This window comes from Drosophila erecta, unplaced genomic scaffold (genome assembly GCF_003286155.1).
Source record: "Drosophila erecta strain 14021-0224.00,06,07 unplaced genomic scaffold, DereRS2 tig00000092-arrow-pilon, whole genome shotgun sequence".
Taxonomy (NCBI): domain Eukaryota; kingdom Metazoa; phylum Arthropoda; class Insecta; order Diptera; family Drosophilidae; genus Drosophila; species Drosophila erecta.
This window is the reverse complement of record NW_020825207.1, coordinates 17,458,370-17,481,988: the sequence shown is the minus strand read 5'-3', so window position 1 is coordinate 17,481,988 and position 23,619 is coordinate 17,458,370. Positions and strand designations below refer to the sequence as shown.

At 44.7% G+C, this 23,619-nt stretch overlaps 1 protein-coding gene across 1 annotated transcript; it reads left to right on the top strand.

Annotated features, from left to right (window-relative positions):
• The first annotated feature begins 2,709 nt into the window (after positions 1 to 2,709).
• Positions 2,710 to 23,593, top strand: LOC6549328 (insulin gene enhancer protein isl-1). The gene is made up of 9 exons (XM_001974297.3): positions 2,710 to 3,495; positions 17,515 to 17,704; positions 18,669 to 18,799; positions 18,883 to 19,071; positions 20,821 to 20,941; positions 21,046 to 21,208; positions 21,267 to 21,482; positions 21,911 to 22,139; positions 22,203 to 23,593. The coding sequence occupies exons 1-9, from the start codon at positions 3,357 to 3,359 to the stop codon at positions 22,427 to 22,429; spliced, it is 1,605 nt and encodes a 534-aa protein (XP_001974333.1). The 5' UTR covers positions 2,710 to 3,356; the 3' UTR covers positions 22,430 to 23,593.
• Positions 23,594 to 23,619: the final 26 nt, after the last annotated feature.

Below are 23,619 nucleotides of genomic sequence, written 5' to 3'. Positions count from 1 at the left end.
ACATCTGCCCCGGATCCGCCAAAAGTGCGAAAATTAAATGAGCCACAAGTCGGGCGAGAGGACGAAGGACTTCCACACCTCTGTTTGTGTAGGTGTTTTTCCTAGTTCCCTGCCTCTGTTTGCATACATTTTTGCCCAGTTATTTTGCCAAATGTTTTTCGAGGATTGGAAGTTGCCTAAACCGTCGTTTGGATCGCATTTAGGCACATATTTGCATTTGCTTCTCGGTTCGAAAATAAACGAAATGGAATAGGATGATGGCGAAAAATATCGGAGTAAACGAAAGTGAAACCTGAGAACGGTTCAAACTTATTTAATTAGGGTCAATGAATAGGGCAAAAGTCTAGAAACACAGCGTAATCATTTGCATAATCGTACAACAGAAAGAAATATAATATTATCTGCGCTCAAGGCTGCGTTTTTGTATTTGTTACAAGTATGCGACGTAAATCACTTAAATTAATGATCTTTTCTAAAAAGCTTAAAATCAATAATCATAACTCTTTGTTCTAGAAAGCCTTGAAATCGATATATTTATTGGCTATGCTAATTATAATTATGCAAATGCTAAATATGAATAAAAAAAGAATATCTAAATATATTGCATATCAGACTTAAATTAATTTCTTTCTGAAGTGAAGAGAATCAAATACAATCATTTCCTGGCAGCACTTTATTGCATCTGTATTCTCAAACAAGTCTGCAGTCTTTCTTAACAATTCTTTCCGCCAACAATTAGAGCCAAGTTAAGCTCGGTACCTGTGCAATTAGGCCCAGGACAGTGAGCCGTGGGCTCAAGCAGAAAAATGCATTAAACAATCGCTAATATAGCATGTCTGCTCAATTTCAATTAAACGAATCGAATCGAAACGAAACGAAGCGCAGCGAAACAAAACTATTTCAACCAACAAGTTGAACGCTGAACGTTGTTCCAACCAAATCGATGCGCCGTGGCTTGAGTGACATGTCCTAATTCGTAAGCGTTGACTTTTATCGGCATTTCAATTAACCCAATTAATGGACGGGACCTAATTAAATTTTGAATTCATGTTGCCAGTGAACGCACACCCACACACACAGCTACTGCCTAGTTGGCCCGCACACAGATACGCCGGCACACACACAATCGCAGACATCAGTCAGCTGTTTTCTGCTGGCCAGCTGTCGCCCGAGTGCGAAGGAGATGGCGCGAAAGCCTCGCCATCGGGGGTGGTTGGGGTGGCAGGGGGCGGTCGCAGGGGGCTGGGGCAGGCAGCAAGGGGGTGGCTCGCTGTAACAAGTATGTACTAATGTCGGCGTCTGGCTAACTGAGACACGGCTATGAATGAGTGCCCCAAACGGAGCAAGCGGGCCACTGAAACTGTAGCTCGATGACCTTGATTATACAACACAGCAGCAGCGCCACCACCCCCAACCAGCTCAACCACCCTCACCATCAGCCCCCCGTTCAGCAGAGCCACTCCTTCAAAATACCCTACGTGAAGTAAAAACGGCAAAAATATAGTCACAGGCTACAGGCACTCGAAAAAATTGAATAAGTCGAACTAGTGCAAATAGTATTAATGCCATATGTATCTATGTATCTCTATTGAAACTTGCTTGTATCTAAAGCATATATTTTGATAATTAAAGGAGAACTGTGCCATCTATGAAATCCAATGTGCTTGTTAAAGCAAAATATTTTAAATATTCCACTAAACAACACAACCCATCTTAAAGTATTTGCTGGATTACAGAGAAACATTATTCAAACTGTTAGCACAAGCTTTTCTTCGAGTGCACCCCAAGAGTCGGTGATGGTAACTGGTAACTGGTAACTGACATTACAACAAATCATCGGCCAGCAAATGTTGGCAACTGGGTGCCAAGTCAACGAACTGCTAACCGCAACACAGACACCGACCGCCACCCACTCGAACACATCTATAAATTGCCACACGGGGCGTCATTAAAATTGCAACAGGGCCTTGAAGGAGCAACCGAGCAACAGAGCAACAGGGAGGAGATTGAAGATGGAAGCGCTCCCCGAAAGACCAGAAGACGAAATCAAAAGATCAATAATTATTATGATGTTGCAGCACACCCGAAACGAGACGCCTTCAGACCGCACGAGCCAAGTCAAGACGGGCAGGTGTGACAGGGGGGTGGGGGTGGGGGGCGGAGGCTCCACAAACGGAGGGGCTGCAGCCGAAAAGTTCGACAAGCGCATTACAACAGTTCGGGGGTAGAAAGACAGGCGGCGCATGAAAGGTGGGGGAGGGGGGAGGGTGGCACGGGCGGCACGGGGGGTGCGCTTGCTTACAAGTGCAACCATTTTGTAGTACAAACTTCGAAAACCAAAAGCGAAATTGGCAAAACAAAAGGCCAGCGAAGGGAGCGGGAATGTGGGTCCACCCCCTGACTGCCTCCATTTGTGGATTGTGGATCCCGCAGCCACAGCTGGAGCCGATCATGCGCACTCCGTCCAACCGATTGGCCCGCTTCGCCGCCATTTAGAAAAGGCCCACCAAGTGGCAGCGAAAGAGATGGGCTTGCTGCGCGACAAGGACGGAGCGAGAGAGCGCAGCCCGCAGAGCGAGTGCGACAAAAACACCTGTTCCTGTTTCGAACTCCCCTCCCCCCCCTCCACCCGCAGTTGTGTGTTCAGTCAGTCCGTCGGCTATCGGCTATCCGAGAAGTCCACGCAAAGCAGGCTCGGGGCTCGGAACCGGTTGCAGCTGCACCAGTGCCATACCAGTACCTTACCCTTGCGGAGCGACGAGCTAGTCGCACTGCTCTCGCAGGCAGAAGTATCTGCGAGATACATTTCGGGGTGAGTGGCTGGCTGGCTGGCTGGCTTGCTGGCGGGCGGATAACGTACGGCAAACGGAACGAAGCGACGACCGGTTTAGTCGTTCAGCAGTCTCCGTGCAGTGAGCATGTTTGTGCGCCAGACATCGTCGTTGGTCGGTTGTCGTCATCGCTACTATATAGCCGTCGTATCGCGAACATCGACCGCCTCAGCTCGATAGCCGTCGCCTTTTCGGATGCGAGACTCTTAAATCCCTCACTGTAAATCCAAATCCAAATCCACATCCAAATCCCTGCGAACAAAACGCGTGTGCGTACACTGATCACAGCCGTGATAATCCCGCAAAATTCACCGAATACCCAGTGCTTTGTGTGCCGGTCCCATATTGAGTAATTCAAGAAAACTTCAAGGAATAAGTAACCCTGCAAGTGCCTTACATAAATATCCCTGCTCAATGCCGGAAACTTCTTGAGTCCGGCCCAAAAAGAAAAGACGCCCGCTCTCAAGATTCCCAGCCCACAAAAATCTCGAGTGTGTTTCGCCGAGTGTCCTGTCAGCCAAATATATGGTAATGGCAGAGATTGGTGGCCATTTGGCTCACCAGCTACCGTTGCACAATCACAACCACAATCAAACTGGATTACAGCCATCGCTGGTGATGAACCATCACCTGGATTTGGATTGCCATGGACACGATGTGATAAGTGAGTACCGATCTTCAAGGGCTTGCCTTCCGATTTCGGGCTATTTGGGCTGCATCCTCGAAAGGGACGACATTTAATACTGGAGATAGCACGATCACTTACCGAGGGACAGTATTAAAAATAACAATAGGATAGAGCATTTGGGATACAAATCTATTGTATCTTATAGATACATTTGTTGTCTCTGAGTACTTTCGGTCCGTTTTCAATAGTTTCAAAGGCATTACAATTTCCCAAGTTCGGAATTCGGATTTAGATAATTGTTTAACCAAAAAACCTATAGGGTTCTAGCGTAAGCAAGAGTTTTGTTTATCTGCTATAATCATCGTATTCAAATCAACTTTTTCAGATAGTTTCTCAGCGCAATTGAAACCCCAATTAACATCATTACATAGATCACGCATCAGAGTCGAATAATTTGCCGCTAATAAAGCTATTTAAAGCAGTTAATGACTTATTTATGGCTATTGTCCTAGTCCCCAAACGAAAATTGGCAAATTAAATTGTCATTAAACTAGAGTCACTGATGGGTAACTTTCTCGATTCATAAATATGGAAAAGGAACGAGGAAAGCCCGTTTTGGACATTAAAAGCCCATAAAATAAGTAAAAGCCGTGTTAACAAATGCTCGCACCCAAATCATAGTTGTAAACTTGTCTTGCTTATTTTTTAAACATTTTAATGCCCAGACATTCCAGATATCGGAGATCAAGGCTCGGACTCAAAGGTTCCCAGCTTTAAAACCATGATCTGCTAGTCAAGTTTATTTGTAATGAAGGTCGAAGTTATTTTTATACCAAAACCATTAAAAAGGTCAGGCACGCGTTGAACTCTTTCATACCTTGAGTTTTTGAGTTGTTTTGCCAATGTGATCCGATGTGATGTGAGCAAGGCTGCACTAAAGTAATTACAAGCAAATTAAAGTGGGGAATAATACGAAAAGATACGAATCCATAAATAATTTTTATTGTGCCATTCCTTTGTCAAATTGGACGATTTCTTTTATATATTGAACGCATTTCAGAGGTTCTATCTTTAGGTCCACATTTCTTTGGGCAACAGTCGTTAGCCGACTTTTCGCTGCAACTTTTGTAATGGGCTTAGACCCTATCTCGACCTGTTTTCGTATGGCAATAGCTGTTAAATTATAGCCGTATTTTATTTTAAGCACACTTTACATATAATATAGAAGCCAATTAACGGTTGAATGACATTTTAATGTTGAGCAATTAAGCACGCGGGCAAGCAATTGCATGAAAAAAGCGAGCTAAAAATGCTCACAAAAGTATCTCATGCGATAATGTGACAAATTTTTAACTAGTCTAAAGTTTGTTAACCAAAAATGCATTTTATGAATTCATAAACCAAGAGTGTCATTAAAAAATGCTGTCTGTGTGTGACAGCAAGAGGAATATATTTTATTCAAATTTTATTTCGTATGCTAAATTGTGACAAATGTTTTGGCTGGCAGTTGTCTAACCAAACGAACGACCGCAGAACACAAAAAAGCCAAACGAAAATTCCGAAAAAAAGGAAAACATGAAAAATCATAATCATAAGCACATACGCAATGGCAATGGTTCGGGGAAATTGAATTATGAATGAGCCTGGAATAATGCAATATATGCATTTGTAGCCAACTGCGAATCATTTAAATTGCATTGAAATTTAGTAATTGTAATTTAAATTCAAATTACTTGTCGGCCATGGAGAGCTGCTAAATATTTAATATCTGAACATTTTAATTTGAAAACTTTTCACAAAGTTTACCCCCCCCATCGCTCTGTTTAGTTCCTGTGTGAGTTGGCTGGCAAAACTTTAAGTTACAGTTTTGCAGCTTCAAGTTGATATTTGAAATGAAAACAATTTTTGTAGTTTTTGTTTCCCCTCTAGTATCTGGCAACTCCTCTCTCTTTTGTTAGTTCACTTGGTTCCGAGGCGAGTTTTGTTTGTTTGTTGATTTTTGAGCGCTGTAAACATTTTAATGAGTTTTCCATGTCACAGGCCCGGGCCTCCAGTCAACATGTCGTTGCCAACTTCTCAAGTAGTCGTTAAATTAATTAAATATAGTAAAAACAAAAAGAAATCGCCATCTGAAGTATCAGGCCTTTGTTTACTCTCCATGCTCTATAGAAAATTAAGTCAGAGATCGCTGCATACATCAGGGCGTTGAACTAGTTTCAGATTTTCATGTTGGCGGTTGCCATAAAATTGTACCACTTTATGTTGGAGACCATAAAAAATTGACAATTATTTGCGGCCGTAAAGGCAAGCGATTTTTATTTTTATAGTTTACCAATTAGCCAAACATTTGAATAAAATGCGGAGCGGGTGGGCACGGATTTTACCCTTACAAATGTTCCCTAATCTAATTCATATTGATTCCATTTAAATTTCTCGCCAGCAAATTCACCGAATGCTAATTGGCATTTTCGATGAATAAACACAAAAATAAACACAACAAAAACCTTTTGAAAGTTAATTGTGAAAAATGGATTGGGCAAATGTTTGGCCAATGCACAAAAAGTTGAAATAATTTTTCGAATAATTTGTAAAGTGTCAATCGTCGGCCATATAAGGTTAAGTTGTCTGCGAACGGCCAAAGAGAATGGAACCTAGTTTTCAGATGAGGCTCGTTATTTAACAGATCTCTTGTTTATTTATGGAGCTGGAACGCCAGTGAAAGGAAAAGATGTTTCGCATACGCAACGCGATTCGATTTAGTGCCATAAAATAGTTATATTACCATTCTAAACGTGCTTCGATCGAATTCGTGTGGAATTTTATGTTGTTTTGGGTAGTTTCGTATTGCACCATTGGGAGATTCACTGGGTTAAGTTTGGAAATTGATCGAATAGTCATAGCCCTAGGTTCGTTCGTTCTCCATATCGCAATGGTGACGTCAGGAGAGTGCCGCACCCATTAGTTGCGAATGGCAGACAGACGTTATCTATATTTTACGAGTTCCTATCCAAATTCCTGTTGTCCCTGGCTGACATTTTTTCATGCCTTCCCGTTTCCGGTGTGATTTTTATTTCGGAATCCCTGCTGCTGCTTGGGGTGTGATAAAGTTATTTAGGCGCAATCCATAAATTCCCGACCTGAACCCAAAGGCCCAAAAAGACAGCGCAGACAGAAACGTAAATCCCAAAGCTTATCTGATTTTGCACTTCGGTCCCCGGCACTAGATCAATATGTTATGGCCGGAGTTTTGGTTTGGCCGTACCTGAGATTCGGCCCAAGACAGCTGTGCGCCTGCGCCCAGTGTCACCTCCAGTCCCTCCAGACCTCCGCCCTCGATGTTCCCGGTCATCATTTGGATTCTGTGCCTGCGTGCCAAAAAACCTGGTCTAGAAGACAGTTGGCAGCATCACAATAACTCCCAGCCTCCTGCGTCCAGGTATTCTCTCGATCCAGTTGGAGTTCTGCCTGCTTTGCATTAATTAACAGCTCGCTGGGTCGAGAAATTAGGGAATTATGCCTGGAATTTCCGTTCGCAGATGAGCCGCCACATACGAACAGCTGTATTGGGATCTGATTAGCTGATTAGCTTAGAAAGAGCTTTGGGTGATAACAAAGATGGGAACTTGAAACCTGCAGCACTGCAGGAATGGCAATAGCAACTCAAAGTAACCTGCATTGATCTTACCATTAAATATTGAACTTAGCATATTACCTTATATCCAAACACAGCCTTAAACTTTAAGTTTTACGAGCACTTTAAGGGAAGTGGAAGCTCCGAACTTTAAGTATCGATGTGATTGCACAGCCTCGACCTGATTAAAGCACTGGCTCCGAAAGGCTCTTCGTTGAAGGCGAAATATTCCATATCGTGTTGTGTTTTAAAGCCCAGTGACTCCGTCGAAGCTCTCTAACCTAATTAATGCACTTCGAGATATTCTTAAAGCCCCTCGCCTGCTGGAATTGGGCATATTAAAGCAGCCGCCCGACTATTAAAGTGCAATTAAAATTTTTTTAAATTCTCCGTGCCTTTTTTCCTCTCGCCTTTTTGAAAAGTTCATTCAAGGTGTCAGCAGCTTGTCAAGGTGAGAGGCGGCTACTGTTTACTCGGCTGGAGGAAAATATTAAATTTCAGCTGGGGAAATCGCCGCGAGAAGCCATGAGGGAGAAACCAGAGAAGCGGGGAAGCGGAGTGGCGGAGAACTGATAAATGTGCAGGCCAGAAATTAGCTGGGAGCTAACCCGGCCAGAAAATAAGGGAACAACTGACGGCCACGCCCGTTTATCGCGTGAGGGCACGGAAAACAGGAGGAGCCCCAGGGCCAGCGCCAGGTCCGGAAAATCGAGGGAAAATGGGGAAACTCGTGCCCTCTCCAGGCGCTCATTAAGAGTGGCGAGCGTTTTGCATTTCCCGCTGGGATTTTCGGTGGAGCACCCGCTGCGCCATATGACACCTGGCCAAATACATACGTAATACCACTACACATACGAGTATGCATATGCCCCGCTTAGGTGCAACCGGGATATAGCCGAGCTCCCGTGTGGCATTTTGGCGTGTTGCATGCAATGCGGAGGCCACTTTAATGGCGTCGTTTTTAAAGCTTTATTCTGGCCCATGCCCACTCTAGCCACTGCCTTTATGAGTGTCACTTTTATAACCCTTGTTTTAATGACTAATTAAGCATGAAAGACAATAAAAGAGCCTAGGTAAGACCCCTAAAAAACAGAAACAACCAGGGGCTGCCTAGAAAAACAAACTTTAATGCGAGATCCATAAAGTGAGGACGAGGACTTCAAATACTTGCCGCTGGCGTCAGCTGGCGGTGGAGAATCCCACTAGCCAGACGCCACTTGAGCAGATTGCACAATCCAACCGAAAATCCGAGATCGAATTGAAGAGCAGTAGTGCCCATATCCCATTACACTCAGGGGTGCACCAGATCCATCTTGTTTGCCCGCCTAGAACCACTCCACTCAATGTCAAGTGGCAGCTTCAACAGGTTGGACCGCCCGCCGGGGTCCAGACTCATGAACTGAACCCAAAACCTCGGCCTCGAGAGGCGAGACCAATTTCGATTGTCGCGCCACGGGGCGACTCATTCAGCGACTCGTTGGGTTATTATATATGTCCCATATATACTCGGACATACGCATATACATAGGTATTAGGATCACGTCGCCAGACGGTAGCCGCAATCGTAGTTACCTGACAATATTTTGACGGGCTGGCATTACCATCCCGACGGATGGTAGTGGTCGCAGCCACTAAGCCAGCTCCAGAATACCTACCTGCAGCACGGGCTTGCGGCTCATTATGTCAAATTGAAATGTTGCCACACGGCCAGACAGAAAGAGAGGCAGTCACCTAGGGGCAGGCGAGGGGATGCGGCTGGGAAACAGGCCAAACAAGTTGCTGCCTCTGGTTTATGGCCAAAACACCGTTGATTTCTTGGGCTGCCACGAATCATAGGAAGTCGCAGCGCTGCCCAAATTAGATCACATCAAGAGCTGATTCTGAGCTGTTTTCCAACGTGTGCTTTTCAAAGCTACCATATTTACATATTTATTACCAAGTTCAATAACAGTTAAGTGATGTAGAACTCCCGCTGGGCTGGGAAGTGTAAGAATGCCATCATATCTTAATTCCTCCCACTACAAAGCCCAACTGGCAGCCATGCGTTTGCCGTTGTAAACAAAATGTAGCTCATTATGTCAAATTGAATTGTTGCCTACAAGGCGAGCTGGAAACCGACCAAACAAGTTGAGGAGTTTGCAGATCTCGCGGTGACTGCGACTGCCCGCCTTTCACGTATTTGTATTTTTCTTTAATTTATGAGGAAGTTGGCGGCGAGCGTTTTGTCGCCGCCTAAAAGTGGGTATACCACGTAATACGTCTCCCCGGCCGACCACACAGATCAGCCAGTGAATCATGCGGCTTGGCCGATGGAGCTGGGGATGGGGTTGGAGATGGGGATGGCGAACCCGATTCGCAACTAGCCCGGGATAGTCGGGGAATGTGAGAATAAGAGCGACGGGTTGGGGGCCATAAAGCAGCCTACTTAAATTGCCATAAAACCGAGCAATTTATTGGAACGCAGCCAGGTCGGCAGGAATCGGATTCGGATTGGGATTCAGCTGCAGATCCAGAATCGCACTCGTTCCGAATCGGAATCCCCCAAGCCTCCACTTCCAGCCTGCAATCGCGCTGATTGCAGACCGAGCTGATCTCGGCTCTTCGGGTCCGTGGTGCCTGGTGCTCCGATCTGTGGTATCGAAACATGCCGCTGCGGTGCAAGGCTCCTTTGAAATTCAAATTTTATGAAGCTCATTAAATATAAATTTGTCGTTCGAGACTCTCCAACTGGAACACAGAGCCAGAAACTGAGAAACTGAGAAACTGTGAAGTCAGTCGACAGATGCAGGCTGTGTGTGTGTGTGTGTTTGCGTATACGACACCCAAATAAAATAATATAAATTAATTAACAAAACGAAGCCGAAATGAAGTTAAAAATTTGCATGAACACGGGCCCAAAGCCTTTGGCGGTCGGCGGTCTTCGATATTTACCTCTTATTTCTTCTCTTTTTTTGGTGGCGAGTTGCGTGTGCGTAATCGGCCGGGGTTTTAAATACTCTATGGCAACAGGACCCCAACCATTTGGGGGGAAACGGGGGCGGGGCTGCGGCAACGCGTTAAATGGGCAACTCGATCTTCGAGTGCCATAAAGCAGGCGGCGTCTTTTAATGAGGTCTTAAGTTTTTATAACGGAGTTGCTGCATCCGAGGCGGAGTCCAGCTAGATGTGTGTTTTGATTCCGATGCGGACCTGGACACACCTCGAAGGCAGAGTGTGGAGCAGGAATTTCCAAAAAGGGTTTGGCCTGCAAGGAGCCTGGTATTAGGGATTAGGGATTTTCTGCAGTATCGTCTGCCTATATATACAGCCAATATCAGTCGCTTTAGTTTGCATAAAAACCACGAAGGCAATGTCTTACCAGTCTATCCACAAGCCCAAAATAGTACCAAACCGCGGCATTATTTATGTTGAATGCCGAACAAAAAATAGGCGGATCTGCATCAGGTACAACTGCCAGAAGAACACCTCCAACAAGTACAAGTACAACTACAGCCAGCGACAATGTTCAAGTGCAAAAGGGGCACGCATTCGCAGTAACAACCAAAAAAAGGAAAAGACAAGCTGGCCAAAAGGCAAACAAGGCCAGAAAGTCCGGGCAAGGAGTTCGGTTGAAGAGGAGGCGGCGAGGTGGCGGGATGAGGGGCAGAGGTGCACCCTTTGGTGTCGTGTTTGCGCAATATTTGCGGCAAATAAAGCATAAGAACTGTTAAAGTTCACACGCATCAGGTCAAATATTTACACAAAACAGCCGAGGAGGGAAAACAGGCAAAGGCAGCAACAAAAGCGGGCCAACGACAGCGACAGCAATGCAAAAATGTGGTCAAATCGCACACATTCTAATTAGCCAAAAGGCGAAGCAATTTATGATAAGCCGAAAGCCATAAAAAATTAGACAAATTAAAATGGCACAGTATGGATATGCCAATCGGAATGGGAATGTGGAAAAATGCTAAATAAATGCCAAATAAATGCTAAATAAATGCAAAATAAATACAAAATTATGCACAAAACATGCAAAGCGCAGCTGGCTGAAAAACTAAAATGGTCACTGGGAAAAATCAACAATCAAATGCATTAAACAATTTGTTACCGCAAACCAGTTTTCTACCCAAAAAGGCTAAACTGCATTGGGAAACGCAGTTTTCTCTCATGTTTGTTTTGTGTGTTTGCCGGTAATTTTTCTTTGTGTGAGGCTCACTTTAATTGCAGTCGAATCAAAGTCAGATTTTTGAGTAGATTTTTGTTCATTACTGACATTAATTTGACACTTCGAGCTGACGGCTCGACGCGGCTTTCTCCTGCGACTGAGGTGCGGTTGTTTTCGAGTTTTATTTTATTTTCCACTTTACTTTGTTCGTGCGAGGGGCGCCCTGTGTTAAAACACCATAAATAAATGTCGCCCGCTTATCGCTGGCCGAGAATCCTGCGTCGGCGTCCCCATCGCAAGACAAATGCGTTGTCAACGCAACCTGCCTAATAACCCATCATGATCATCACTTAACCGGCCCAAGAAGGCCCAGGAGAAGCCCCAGACGCTGCGATTCTGGCTGCAGCCGGGCTCGAATGAAAAAAGACACTATCGGTTCTTGTCATCTGTCATCTTTGATGTCGCGCCTTCAGCAGCCGGCCGATGGCATCTCCCCGGCCGAGTATTCAAATTTGGCTTCAATAAAACGACAGCCAACACCATCGCCATCGCCATCGCCAATAGCAGCAGCATCAGTATCCGCAGCAGCAGCAGCCGCAGCCGCAGCAGCCGCATCAGCAACAACAAGAACAGCCACAACAGACGTATTCAGTTAACTGCGACGGCCAATTCGAAAATCAAACACTTCAAAGTGATTGCCTGGCGGCGGCTTCTTTTGGATGTGTGTTTTCTGAGCCCCTTGTTCCCCCATTGTTGATTCTTTTTTATATGCATATTTGAGCAGAAGAGTCAGTTTGCATTGATCAGTTATTGGCTGCGCTTGCTGGGTTACACATGCCGACACATTCGAGATGGCAGCGTGACACGAAACTGCGGGTTAATTGGTTAAAATGAAGTTGGGAAAATAATCAAGGAGATATATACAGTGGCACATTCGAAATTCAAACACAAGTTCACAATCTACTTAAACTATCTTGTCATTCATCTAAGCCAATTTCGCTTAACTTACAAACTACTTAAGTTATTTGCTGACTAAGTCTGAATCCATATGCTTCCCTTCAGCCCTCCCAAATCATAGCCAAAGTATCTGATGTAATGCGAACTCGCTCCCTTATTTTTGAGCTGCCAAACAAAATTCAAAACCCAGCCTGTGCTAACCCCTTTTGGTATTGTGTTTTGTGTGTAATTAATTAGGCAAATCTGTACCCAGACAGGCCGAGAAAGATAGACACACAAAATATCGATCGAGATAACTCGGTGGGGTATTTCGCCCATTTCCCCGACTTACTTTTTGCCCACGGCTGAATTAAGATAATGCAGTCCCATTGTCAGAGCAACTGCACAACTGCACAACTGCACTTAATTAAGCCAACTAAGTCAGAGCCGGAGATGCTAAATTCCCAAAACTGCAGACACAATTGAGTGTATCAAAGTCTCGGGGACAAACAAATCACAGACCGCAAAACTTCCTTTGAAGTCGTTGGAGTCAGAGGCAAACCAGGGATTGCCCAGCCCACGCTCGAAAGACAATAGCCTGGCCAACAAAACATGGCCTAATCAGTGGCCAAGAGCCGCACTCCTCACTCCCTCCTCCGCTCGGAATCCTGTCCTTCTCGCATCGTATCTACAAAATTGATGAGTCTGTCAAAATGTGAATTCGAATTGTCCAAGCGGAGGAGCAGAAAGGAAAAAGTACAAAAACATCCAGAGGGGCACGTGTTCCGAAGTTTCGTCCTCTGCGCCTGTCATCATTAATTTTTTAAATCGTTCCACAGGTAAAAAAAAAACTAAAGACCAGACTGAATGAACCTCGGACTCAACTCGTTTAAGAATCCCACAACAGCTTCCAGGAAAATTGACAAATTTTCCTAGAAGTCACGAGCTGAATGTTCCTCCCTCGAAAACTGCTCTTTAAGTTGGATAACTGGTTTATTTTCATAAACCAGAACGCTGAAAACCATCCCAAAGTCAATATTACACTATACATTTTCAATACTTAATATATAACTCACTTTTTCATGGAAAAATATAGTTTTAGTCAAGATCTGAAAACTCGCACGAGGTAGCAAATATCAAATGGAGCTCAAGTTTTCCTGGTGTACGCTAGCCTTTGTTTATGGCCATGTGAAATTCCTAGTTAGGTCCGAAAATGAAGCGGCACTTGCTGTGCCACTGAAGAGCGAAACTCGCTGTGTGACTGCGCTTTGTATTTACCTTATAACAAATATGCCATAAATCAAAGGGTGCCCTTAACCCTCCACTGGCCCCCGTCCCTTGGCGCAGACACAAACAGTAGTGGCTTTTGAAATCGCGCCCATATCCGGCGGAGCTTCCATAATTTTTTCTCGCCCCTCATTTGCGTTTGTGGCCAAGAGTGGCGAGCCTGGCCAAAACGTATCTTATCGATGCTTTGCATTTTGCATGTTGCCTCTTGTCGAGCAACAGTAAGGAAAAATACAAAAAAACATAAAACAGAGTAAGAAGATGCTGGGCAGCCATTGCAATGTATCTGTATCTGTGAACGTGCGTGCTGTTGTATCTGTATCTGTGAAGTAGCCCGAGTTGATTTGACTGCAATTTTACTTGTTCCCTCGTTTTCAGCCCCCCTTTTGTGTGGCCTTTGAAAGATTGCCGACATTGATAAGTGCAGACAGCGAGGGAGATGGGTAGCACGGAGGAAGCGAGAGAGAAAACCAAGGAGTAGGCCGATTCACTTCTTGGTGGGCGTTTCTTGGCACGAATTCCTGATATGTTTATTGCTCAGCCATCAATTTCCCGCAGATCAATAGATCAAGTCCAAATCCCGAAACTTAACTCGTGTAATTAAGACAAAAGTGCCTTAAAAATGCATTTAATTGGTCACGATGCTTTTATGTACACTTAGCGGTGAATCAATTGAAGGCGGAATTCGAATTATATTTCTATTTAATACTGTGACTCTTGAATCCGTCCACACTTCACAGTTTCTACACCTTGAAGAAATCGTTTTTCTCCATTTCAAAATCCCTTTTCATTTGAGCAAATTAAAGCCGTTAAATCCAAGAAAACCCAGTTAGAGCCCAACTGTCTGAGTTCCCACAGAACCCCCACGACAATGGCAAACACGGTTTTCCGATCGACAAGCAATTACTTCATATGCAACTCACACAAAGGTGGCCGAGGTCAAGAGCAATGGCCAAAAAGGTGTGGCCTTTAAAATCTCGAACACCTCTCAGCATAAAAACGTGAACATGCCCACCAAGATCAAGTGCTGCTGCCACAGAGTCATGGAAAATGTTTCGTTATTTAAATGGAAAAGATATACAGACTAGGAACGAGAAAAAATTGCAAAAATAGCAACAAAAAAAAATGGACGGGAAAATAGTGAATGAATGAGGAAGAAACAGAAGTGACAGGCAAAAATGAGAAACACGCAGCTTGCGAAGCGTTTTCCTCGTTAAAAGTGAAAAAGCCGCAGTTGCCGCATGTGCCACACACACAGCCCCCTTACCACGCATTAACCCCCCAACGCCCCACCTTAACCCCCACCGCCAGCTATTTCACTCACCGAGAGAAACCGCCGACACAGTCGAAAAATTCATAGACGACAACACGAGACAAAATTGCATTTTGGTCCAATGTGTGCCGCACTGAAAAACCCAAAAAAAGGAGAAAATAAAAGAACCACGGCGCGTCAACCCCCAGGAAAAATGGGGGAGCGTGGGTGGCACTTTGTGGGTGGTGGGGAGGCCAACAAAATGGCAACATAACATGCAAAAGATACGCCACAAAAGCGGAAAAACCCCCCAAACGGAAAAGCAGCACACAGGCGCAGGAGTTGCGCTTAAATTCCCATTACAGCCATAATGGCTGCGGCTCTGTGAGTGCGTGTATCTGTGTGTGGGTGTGCGGGTGTGCGAGTGTGCGGGTGTGTGGGTGTATGGGCGCAAAAGAAAAATGAAAACGAACTGCGCAGGATCATTAAGGCAACAGAAGCCCCAATCCCAGTCTCTCCGACCAAAGAATACAGGAGCCAGCAATACACACTCGCACATCCCAAAATCACGCACATTCACAAATAACTGTCAGAAATTCATACAAACACCAAAGGAGCAAAGGAAAAAAACCCAAAAATAACGTCCAAAGGAGCGGAACGCACAACAAAAGATACTGCCAAAAAAGGTGGTGCAAAAATGGTGGATCTGCAACAACAAGCGCACACACATGTGTCCATATAGGGTAGCATTATGTAGCAACATTTTGAAGGCAAAAAGAAATACAAAGAAAACAAGGAAAGACGCACATGCCCCCAAGCCAAGAAAAAAGAAATGAAAAAAGAAAGAGAAAAAGACTCGCAGCAATTGGAGGCTGAAACATGGAAGTAAATACCGCCTGTCCGTCCGTTTGGCAGTCTTTCATTCCCTCCAGCTGTCAGTGTGTCCGAATCCGCCCGTCTGAATCCGAATCCGAGTCCGCATCCGAATTCCCAGTACTTGGAGCTTGAAGAGCAACAAATACAAGCCAAGTAGGATGGCTTTCGTTGCCAGATACTTAAAGCACCCTTTAAATACCCTCAAAAATGTACGGAAGTTAAATCGTAATTTGAAAGTGTAAAAGTGTTCCTAAAATCCCGCGGGATAGTTGAAATTCCAAAAAGGGTAACAAGTGTACAAAATAGTAACGAAAGCAGCTTAATTTTATAATTATTTATAATTCATTTGTTCTATACAATTCAGGAAACATTTATTTCTATATTATTTTACATATCTTTATTACAAGTAACAAAGTGCTAATTCGCTGCAAATAGGAAATAAATATTTTCATTATTATCACATTGCCAGAAACCAATTGAAAAGATAATTGTAGGCCACTTTTGTTGCACGCATCCTAGGCTTATCAGCTGATATGCCCCCACGAAGGGTATACGAAAAATATAAACCTACAAAAATTGGCGAAAAAATAAGAAAGAATATACACGAACAACAACGGCAGCAGCAACTTGTCTGCTCCGCCTTTATAAATAATTCATGTGTAGCTACAGCGAGTGCGAAAGAAAGATACGCCAGATATATATACACATACACCCTGGGCCCCAGCCCCGCCCCTTTCCGCTGCCTTCCGCCCTCTTCCCGCCCCAAACCACTCCCGAAAAACAAGAAAAAAGAAATACTCAGATACCCGGCCACGTTTAAAGATACAAAGATACAAGCAAGGCAACAGATACAGATTTTATCTGTGCACGAATGTGTGTGTTTGCGATTTTTCCTCTGCTCCCAGTGTGTGTGCTTGTTTGTGTGTGTGTGGGGGTATGGTGGAAGGGGGATGGGGGAAGGGGGGAGAGGGAAACGAAACATTTAAAACGTGCTAAACGCGCGTCAAAGTTTTTCTTAATTTTTCAACAGCAGCCGGGAAAAAGTTTTCCTCTGCCAAGGATTACAGCAGCACATAGTCGAGAGAGGGGGCGGGGAGGGAGTGGCATGTACATAATGTGGCAATGATTGCATTGATTTTTTCTCCCCATTCGCCCGCTTGCCACCCAAAGGTTGGCCAACAAAAAAAAAAAAAAACAAAAAAATGGGAAAAGGAAAGCAACGGAAGAAATAAAGCACGAGGCGAAGTGGAGGAAAATGTTCAACTTAAATACTTGAAAATGGCTGCTGCGTTTCAGTTGGCTTGGCCAGGATTTATGAATTTTTCAAATGTTTTTCCCCCAGAAAAACGCCGAAGACCCAGCCGAAAAGGAAAACTTTTGTGGCAGCAAAAGTTTTTCCATCGCAGCAGTCTCTCGACTCCAAAAAGGGAGTGCGGCACTTGGGTAAACAGGAAAAGCTCGGATTATTTGATAACAGTTTGTTAATTAGCGCCGTCTTTGCTGTCTCACTTGCTATTTGTTTACGTTACGAAAGGCATAATTGGCAAAATTAATTTAAGTTTGTGCCAAAAAATAAAAACATGGAAACTGCTAGGCAAAGCTCATTAGGCAAGGTGGAAAAGTTGTTGGGGATACAAGTTGGCTGCTGTTCCCGTCGGCAAACATAAATATATTCTGTCTATCAATTAATGGGAAAAATGGAAGCTTGGTTCCATATAACCCATATCTCATTAATCTATAATGTCGCACTGCTTACGAGAATATTATTTTCCGCACATTTCATTTCATATATAGACGAGATACATTTTCGGCCAAGCTTTTTTAGTTGAAAACCTAACAAAAAAGATAACTAGATACATGTTTTTCAGCTTGCGAGCTGCACTTACATAAACTGCATACTAATACTATATTTCTGCATGCTTCCAGAAAAACAACGGCTTTCCCACTGCGTCGGCTGCGGCGGCCAGATCCACGACCAGTACATCTTGCGCGTTGCCCCCGATCTGGAGTGGCATGCGGCGTGTCTGAAGTGCCAGGAGTGCAGGCAGTTCCTGGACGAAAGCTGTACGTGTTTTGTGCGCGATGGCAAGACCTACTGCAAGCGTGATTATGTTAGGTGAGTTTGGGCTCGGATGGGCTGGGATGTATGTATCTCTTTCAGCTCGTTCAGCACTTCCACTGCCGCGTCTCAATTTAAGTGGCCAGAACCCATTCGCCGCAGGCATTACCTAATTTCCACTCCGCCCAACTCTCGTTCGAAAGCTATTTGCTCAGCCCTAGGCACACACTGCGTGTCATGCGCTTGGCCTTTTCATTTTCATTTCCAATTGTAGCGTTCGGCAAACGTTTAGGCTGCTCTTCTGTTGGCCAGCCTTGTTAGCCCAGCCAATTAGCCCGGCGATGCCAATACAAAAAGGCAAATACTGTGTTCTAATCAACAGCTGGTACTCGGTAGCCGGCGACTCGGGGAGTTGGTATCTGGGATTTGGGGCTTGGGGCTTGGGGCTTGGGTTTCATCATCGCTAAATGTATGACGTGCAATAAAATCTGTGTTTGGATCGTTTTATTTGTGTTTTGCCATCGTAAAGCCGGCGAGCAGCGAGCAGCGACCAGCGACCGGCGACCAAAGTCGCAACTATTTGCCATGCAAATCTTTGAATAATTGATTAACACGTGCAAAGCTATAAATTAACACTTTTCCACCGGCACACACACTGTGCGCTCGATGATTGATGAACACTCGGCTCACTCATCGATGTCGGCACTGACAAAAGAATTTTATTTTATAGCCATAAACAAGCTCTGCCAACTGCACCCCCTGAAACTCTCCCGCTGGTGAACTGGTGAACCCATTCAAGGCTGTTTACAGCTCCAATCATGGGATCTTGACTCAATTTTCAGCATCTGGCATAGCGCGATGCTCGACTTATTTTCGTTTAATAGCCAAGCAATTATTCTATAATAATCAATGATAATTATTATTTTAATGATGAGCAAGCAGCATTTGCATTATTTTGAATGCGTCAAGTAGAGTTATGTAATTATTACCTTATTCTACATACATTCGGTGTTTTTTGCAGGTTATTTGGTACAAAATGTGATAAATGCGGCAACTCCTTCAGCAAAAATGATTTTGTGATGCGGGCCAAAACGAAAATCTTTCACATCGAGTGCTTTCGGTGCTCCGCGTGTGCGCGACAATTGCTGCCAGGTGAGTTTCTTATTTGCTCAATAGACCCCTTCGCCCCCAGTTATTTGCCCATCAAACAACTGACTGTTTACCTGGAATTTTAGGCGATGAATTCGCGTTACGCGATGCCGGGGCTTTGTACTGCAAGGAGGATCACGATGTGCTGGAGAAATCGTCGCAGAGCAGCCTCACTTCTTCGTCGGTGGAGAGCAACAACAATATTAGCAGTAGTAACAACAACAACACCAACCTTAGCAATAACAACCATTCCAGCGAATTGGGCTCAATGTCAGGTGAGTGTCCCACTTGGCCCTTGATTTCAGCTCCCCCACGCGGAGCTTCGAGTGGGGAGTGCTATTGGGGCACGGATGCGCGCAGGACTTCGGTTCGGATTTGTTGACTCGGCATAACAACCCTTCATCTAGGGCTCTTCAGCTCTTCAGCTCTTCAGTTTGGGGCTGTTAGTTCCCTTGTTTGCCCTCTCAGTTGGCACTGTAACCAAATATTTTCTCGGCAGTTTCTGGTTTCGTGCCATTTGTGTAGCCTGTGAGTCTCTATGACTCATTCATCGCTACTCAGTGTAATTAGCCACTGGGACATCTTGAAGTCATAACATCTAGTCACAGCTAGGATCTTGCCCAAATTGAAGCACAATTTCGTGCCATTTTTATATGCCAGTCCTATATAACCACATAGTTGCTGACTGTTTCCCCCTTGAAGCTGCTCACTGGTAACATCTGCAGTGCTGTCCCATATTTTGTGAAAAAGTCAACCCATTCGGCGCACCATTTCCCCGCCTTTCCACTCCATTCGCTTTCCACCGAAAAGATTGCCAATCCTAATTAGCCCAAATTGGTCTGGTTCTGTGAATGGAAACAGAGTCGTTCGAGCTGCGACTGTGGGCAACAAATAAGCAAACAGTTCGGCATCGCACAAAAGCGACGTGCTCGTGTTTTGTTCTTAGAAAGACAGCGTTACATCCTTGTAAGCGATATAGCAGAGCAAACAGAAATCGGCAAACGTCAAACAATGTACGACAATTGTCAAACCATATCGTCGACATAATCTCATTGTTTAACCAGAACGGAGAGCATCGACGGCGTGGTTACTTGGAGCTGAAGCTAGTCACCTTATCAACGTGGGGCGGCGATGTCAAACGATGGATGCCAAACGTCCCTCCCCCTGTCACCTGTTTTGCAAAAGGGTTTCAAATAAAGGGAAATATATTGAAAATCTGCTGCCTGGGCAAACAAAAACTCCGCAGTGCATAGCATCGATGCGTTCAAGCGGGCAAACATTGACAAGCAACTTCTTGGGAATTTTACTTTTGTGTGACTGGCTTCGATCGACGGATGGACGGATCGACGGATCGCCGGATCGACAGGTCGTATGATCAATCAGCCAGTCGGGTAGTGGAGGGCATAGCGCACCATTCATAGTTCCACTTGCCGGATTGTTTGTTTGTGCTCAACTCGAAAACGGCATGCAGTCCGGTCGAGTGTTTGCCAAACCGCAGCGGTCGTGACTCTTTGAAGTTCGGCACTGGGAGAAATTCCTGTTTCAGCTTTGCCAAAATAGACTGCCTCATTGGTAATTACTCACATTTGTGTGCCGAAAAGTAGTCCCAATATTGGTAATAGTTTTTGCGAATTTGCGAGCCTCGATAAGAATAGAATGAGAGAAAATTCCATCAAAAGAAGCAAGCCGCCACGATAAAATCAGATCGATCTGTACGATCGAGAACTAGATAACACCTTGTTTCGGGGGTTGTGAAACACGACTTAATTACCGGGAATCGATGCCAATGGGGAAACGAGCGTGCCTTTGATCTTTCCAAACCGAACTCTACGCATTTGGCGATATTTTGGTGCAATTGTAGTGGGCCAAAAGTGACACAGAACAGAAACAGCAATAGAAGCACGAAAACAAGGGCAAGCTAGCAAGCGAGCAATCTACCTCAACGGCACTTCAAAGCGTTTCCTTCTTGCCAAAAATAGCACACGAACTGATGGAGTATCTCTCTGTTTGCCATTCCTATGCAGATTCTGGCAGCGAATCGGGCTCACACAAAAGTATTAGGGACAAGCGACCCTCGGGGCCCTCGGATGGCAAGCCCACCCGGGTTCGGACCGTGCTCAATGAGAAACAGCTGCATACGCTCAGGTGAGTGGTCCATTTTAAGTTAGCATCGCTACTCGGCTTTGCCGAAGGAGATTTATAACTATCATTGCGTGGCAACATGTTGTTAAAATGGTGTACCCTGTTAGAACCTGCTACAATGCTAATCCGCGACCTGATGCGCTCATGAAGGAGCAGCTGGTGGAGATGACGAGCCTGTCCCCGCGAGTCATCCGAGTGTGGTTCCAGAACAAGCGCTGCAAGGACAAAAAGAAGACCATCCAGATGAAGCTGCAGATGCAGCAGGAGAAGGTAAGGAGACCCCAACCCACGTGACCGTACACACCTCATTGAAATTTACCCTGGTCAGGAGGGTCGCAAGCTCGGCTACGGCGCCATGCAGGGCATCCCCATGATCGCCAGCTCCCCGGTGCGGCATGACTCCCCGCTGAATCTTCAGGGCCTGGATGTGCAGACATATCAACCGCCGTGGAAAGCCTTAAGCGACTTCGCCCTTCACGCCGATCTCGACAGCAATGGAGCGATCAATACCCACACGCCCGCATTTCAACAGTTGGTCAATCAGGTAGGCTATACAAATACGTTAGGCGGGATATTTATCCCTATAATCCCTATATGCGTTTTAAGTCATGCTCGGAAACGAGTTTACTTGGATCTTAATGCGGGACAAAGCTACAAACCAGATTGCATAAGTTTTGCTATGGCTGTGCTGCCAATTGAAAACTGGTTAATACGTATTATAAATATGCAGGAATAAACCTATTCAATACGTGTATCAATAGACTTTTGAGACGATGATGAATGGATAATAAATTAGTTGTTTAGCTATCACTGAGATTAACTTGAATCAATTTTAATTCGATGTCTTTAAGTCCACAATGAAAGTGTTCCAGAGGTGTATAACCTGAAAGCAATTTCGACTCGTTCCATTTATTTATTTAACAAATTCGCAGCTGAGTTCCGCTCTAACCGCTTTCCGCTCTCTCCCCGCAGATGCACGGCTACGACCTGAACGGGATGCCCATCCTGCCGCCGCATCCGCACTCGCATCCGGCGCAAGGACCTCCCCACCAGCACCCCCCGCCCCCCGGCGGACCGCACAACCATCAGAACCAGCATCCGAACCAGCAGCCCGGAGGCAGCAGCTTGGACTCCGGGATCACCTCGCACCACCATCCGGACAGCACCGACTCCTACGTCACCTACCTGGAGAGCGATGACAGTATGCAGGGCAGTCCGTAGACAATCGAACCGAATCTAATCCAGCTTCTTTTGTTGCTCCCAGAATCCAAGCTGGCGCTGACCCCGTCGTCCTCTTCCTCGGCCTCGGCGGGCACATCGATCTCCTCGCCGCCATCGGGTGTCGGAGCAGGGGGTGGCGGTGCCGTGGGCGGTGGTTCAGGTGTCCTGGGCTTGGGCGTGGTGGCCAATCAGTCGGCCACCGAGCAGCTCATGCAAATGCTCCAAAAGGTAACAGGCTCGGCTTCCCCGGCCTCACATGCGGTTCTCTAAAAACAAAGGAGGCGCAGAGGGCGTGGCAGGAAGCTCGAACGTGAGGAGCTGCAGTCGAACTTCACGAACTCGAAAAGTCTTGAAAAATATTCACAACCGTGCTGAAATTCTAAAGACCAGTTTTAGTCACCAATTGAAAACTTCGTTTAGACCACCATATCCTTGAATCATTTGCACTTCACTCAATATTTTGATCATTTTCGTGTATAGTTTTATCCAGTTAGTGGAGTTCGGCTGTATTCGGGGTTGTGCAATTCTTTCTGTCCGCATTTTCATATTCTACTCATGTGTATTCTGTAAATTTAGTTTTATTCTGTTTGATTCGGTGCCAAAAAATAGTCTGTAGGCCGTTGGCATTTTGTGGATAATCTGGCTCTGGCTCTGGTTCGTTATGTAACACACACTTTTGTTGTTGAGTTCCAAAAAATGATCATGAAAAACTTAAATTAAGTAAAAACAAATCTGCTCACACACTTGAAAAGTTATTACAATAATTTCTGACACGAAAACAAAAATTATGATAACAAGAGGAAAACAGTTACTTCGCATCAAGTAGGGAATTTCATTAAACATAAATTTGTAAATACCTTTTATATATTAATAATAAACAAATATATTTTCATTCAAAATGCAAAAAACCGATCGAAAGCATTCAAAAACGAAACGAGAATCCGACTCGTGTGTATTATATGGGATGTTAAGTCCGAGGGATAACTCAAAAACATAAAGGCGCACTTGGCAAACTTGGCAAACTTGTAAATCGAATTAGCAACAACAAAAGCATCTACGTTAAGTTCATAAATTGTATGGCAGAAGAAACACAAAATTATTATAAATAAATAAATGCGGAAAAGAGGAGGGGACTTTTATGTAAGTGAGAAACAAAACTGTAACTAAATCTAGACTTATTGTTAGTTTTTAAACATTTCCGAAATGCATTACGAGGCGAGGGAGACAACAAATCCGGCAGCGGAAAGGCAGAAAGAAATGACGAGTGTACCAAGGATGTTTATGAACTGTTTCGTAAAACAACTAATGTATTTTCAATAATATTTAACTAATATTAATAATAAACAGTACATAAGTAATTTTAGTAACTAGAAAATGTTTAAATGAAATTACAAACGAAAATAAAACACAAAAAAACGACACGCAAAATGACAAAAATAACATGTTTTATTTTTCAACGA

Excerpts from the sequence above, each read along its gene's own strand:
- LOC6549328 (XM_001974297.3), top strand. The coding sequence starts at position 3,357 with ATGGTAATGGCAGAGATTGGTGGCCATTTGGCTCACCAGCTACCGTTG. Across the intron at positions 3,496-17,514 it reads CCATGGACACGATGTGATAA|AAAAACAACGGCTTTCCCAC; the intron begins GTGAGTACCGAT and ends GCATGCTTCCAG. Across the intron at positions 21,209-21,266 it reads TGCAGATGCAGCAGGAGAAG|GAGGGTCGCAAGCTCGGCTA; the intron begins GTAAGGAGACCC and ends TACCCTGGTCAG.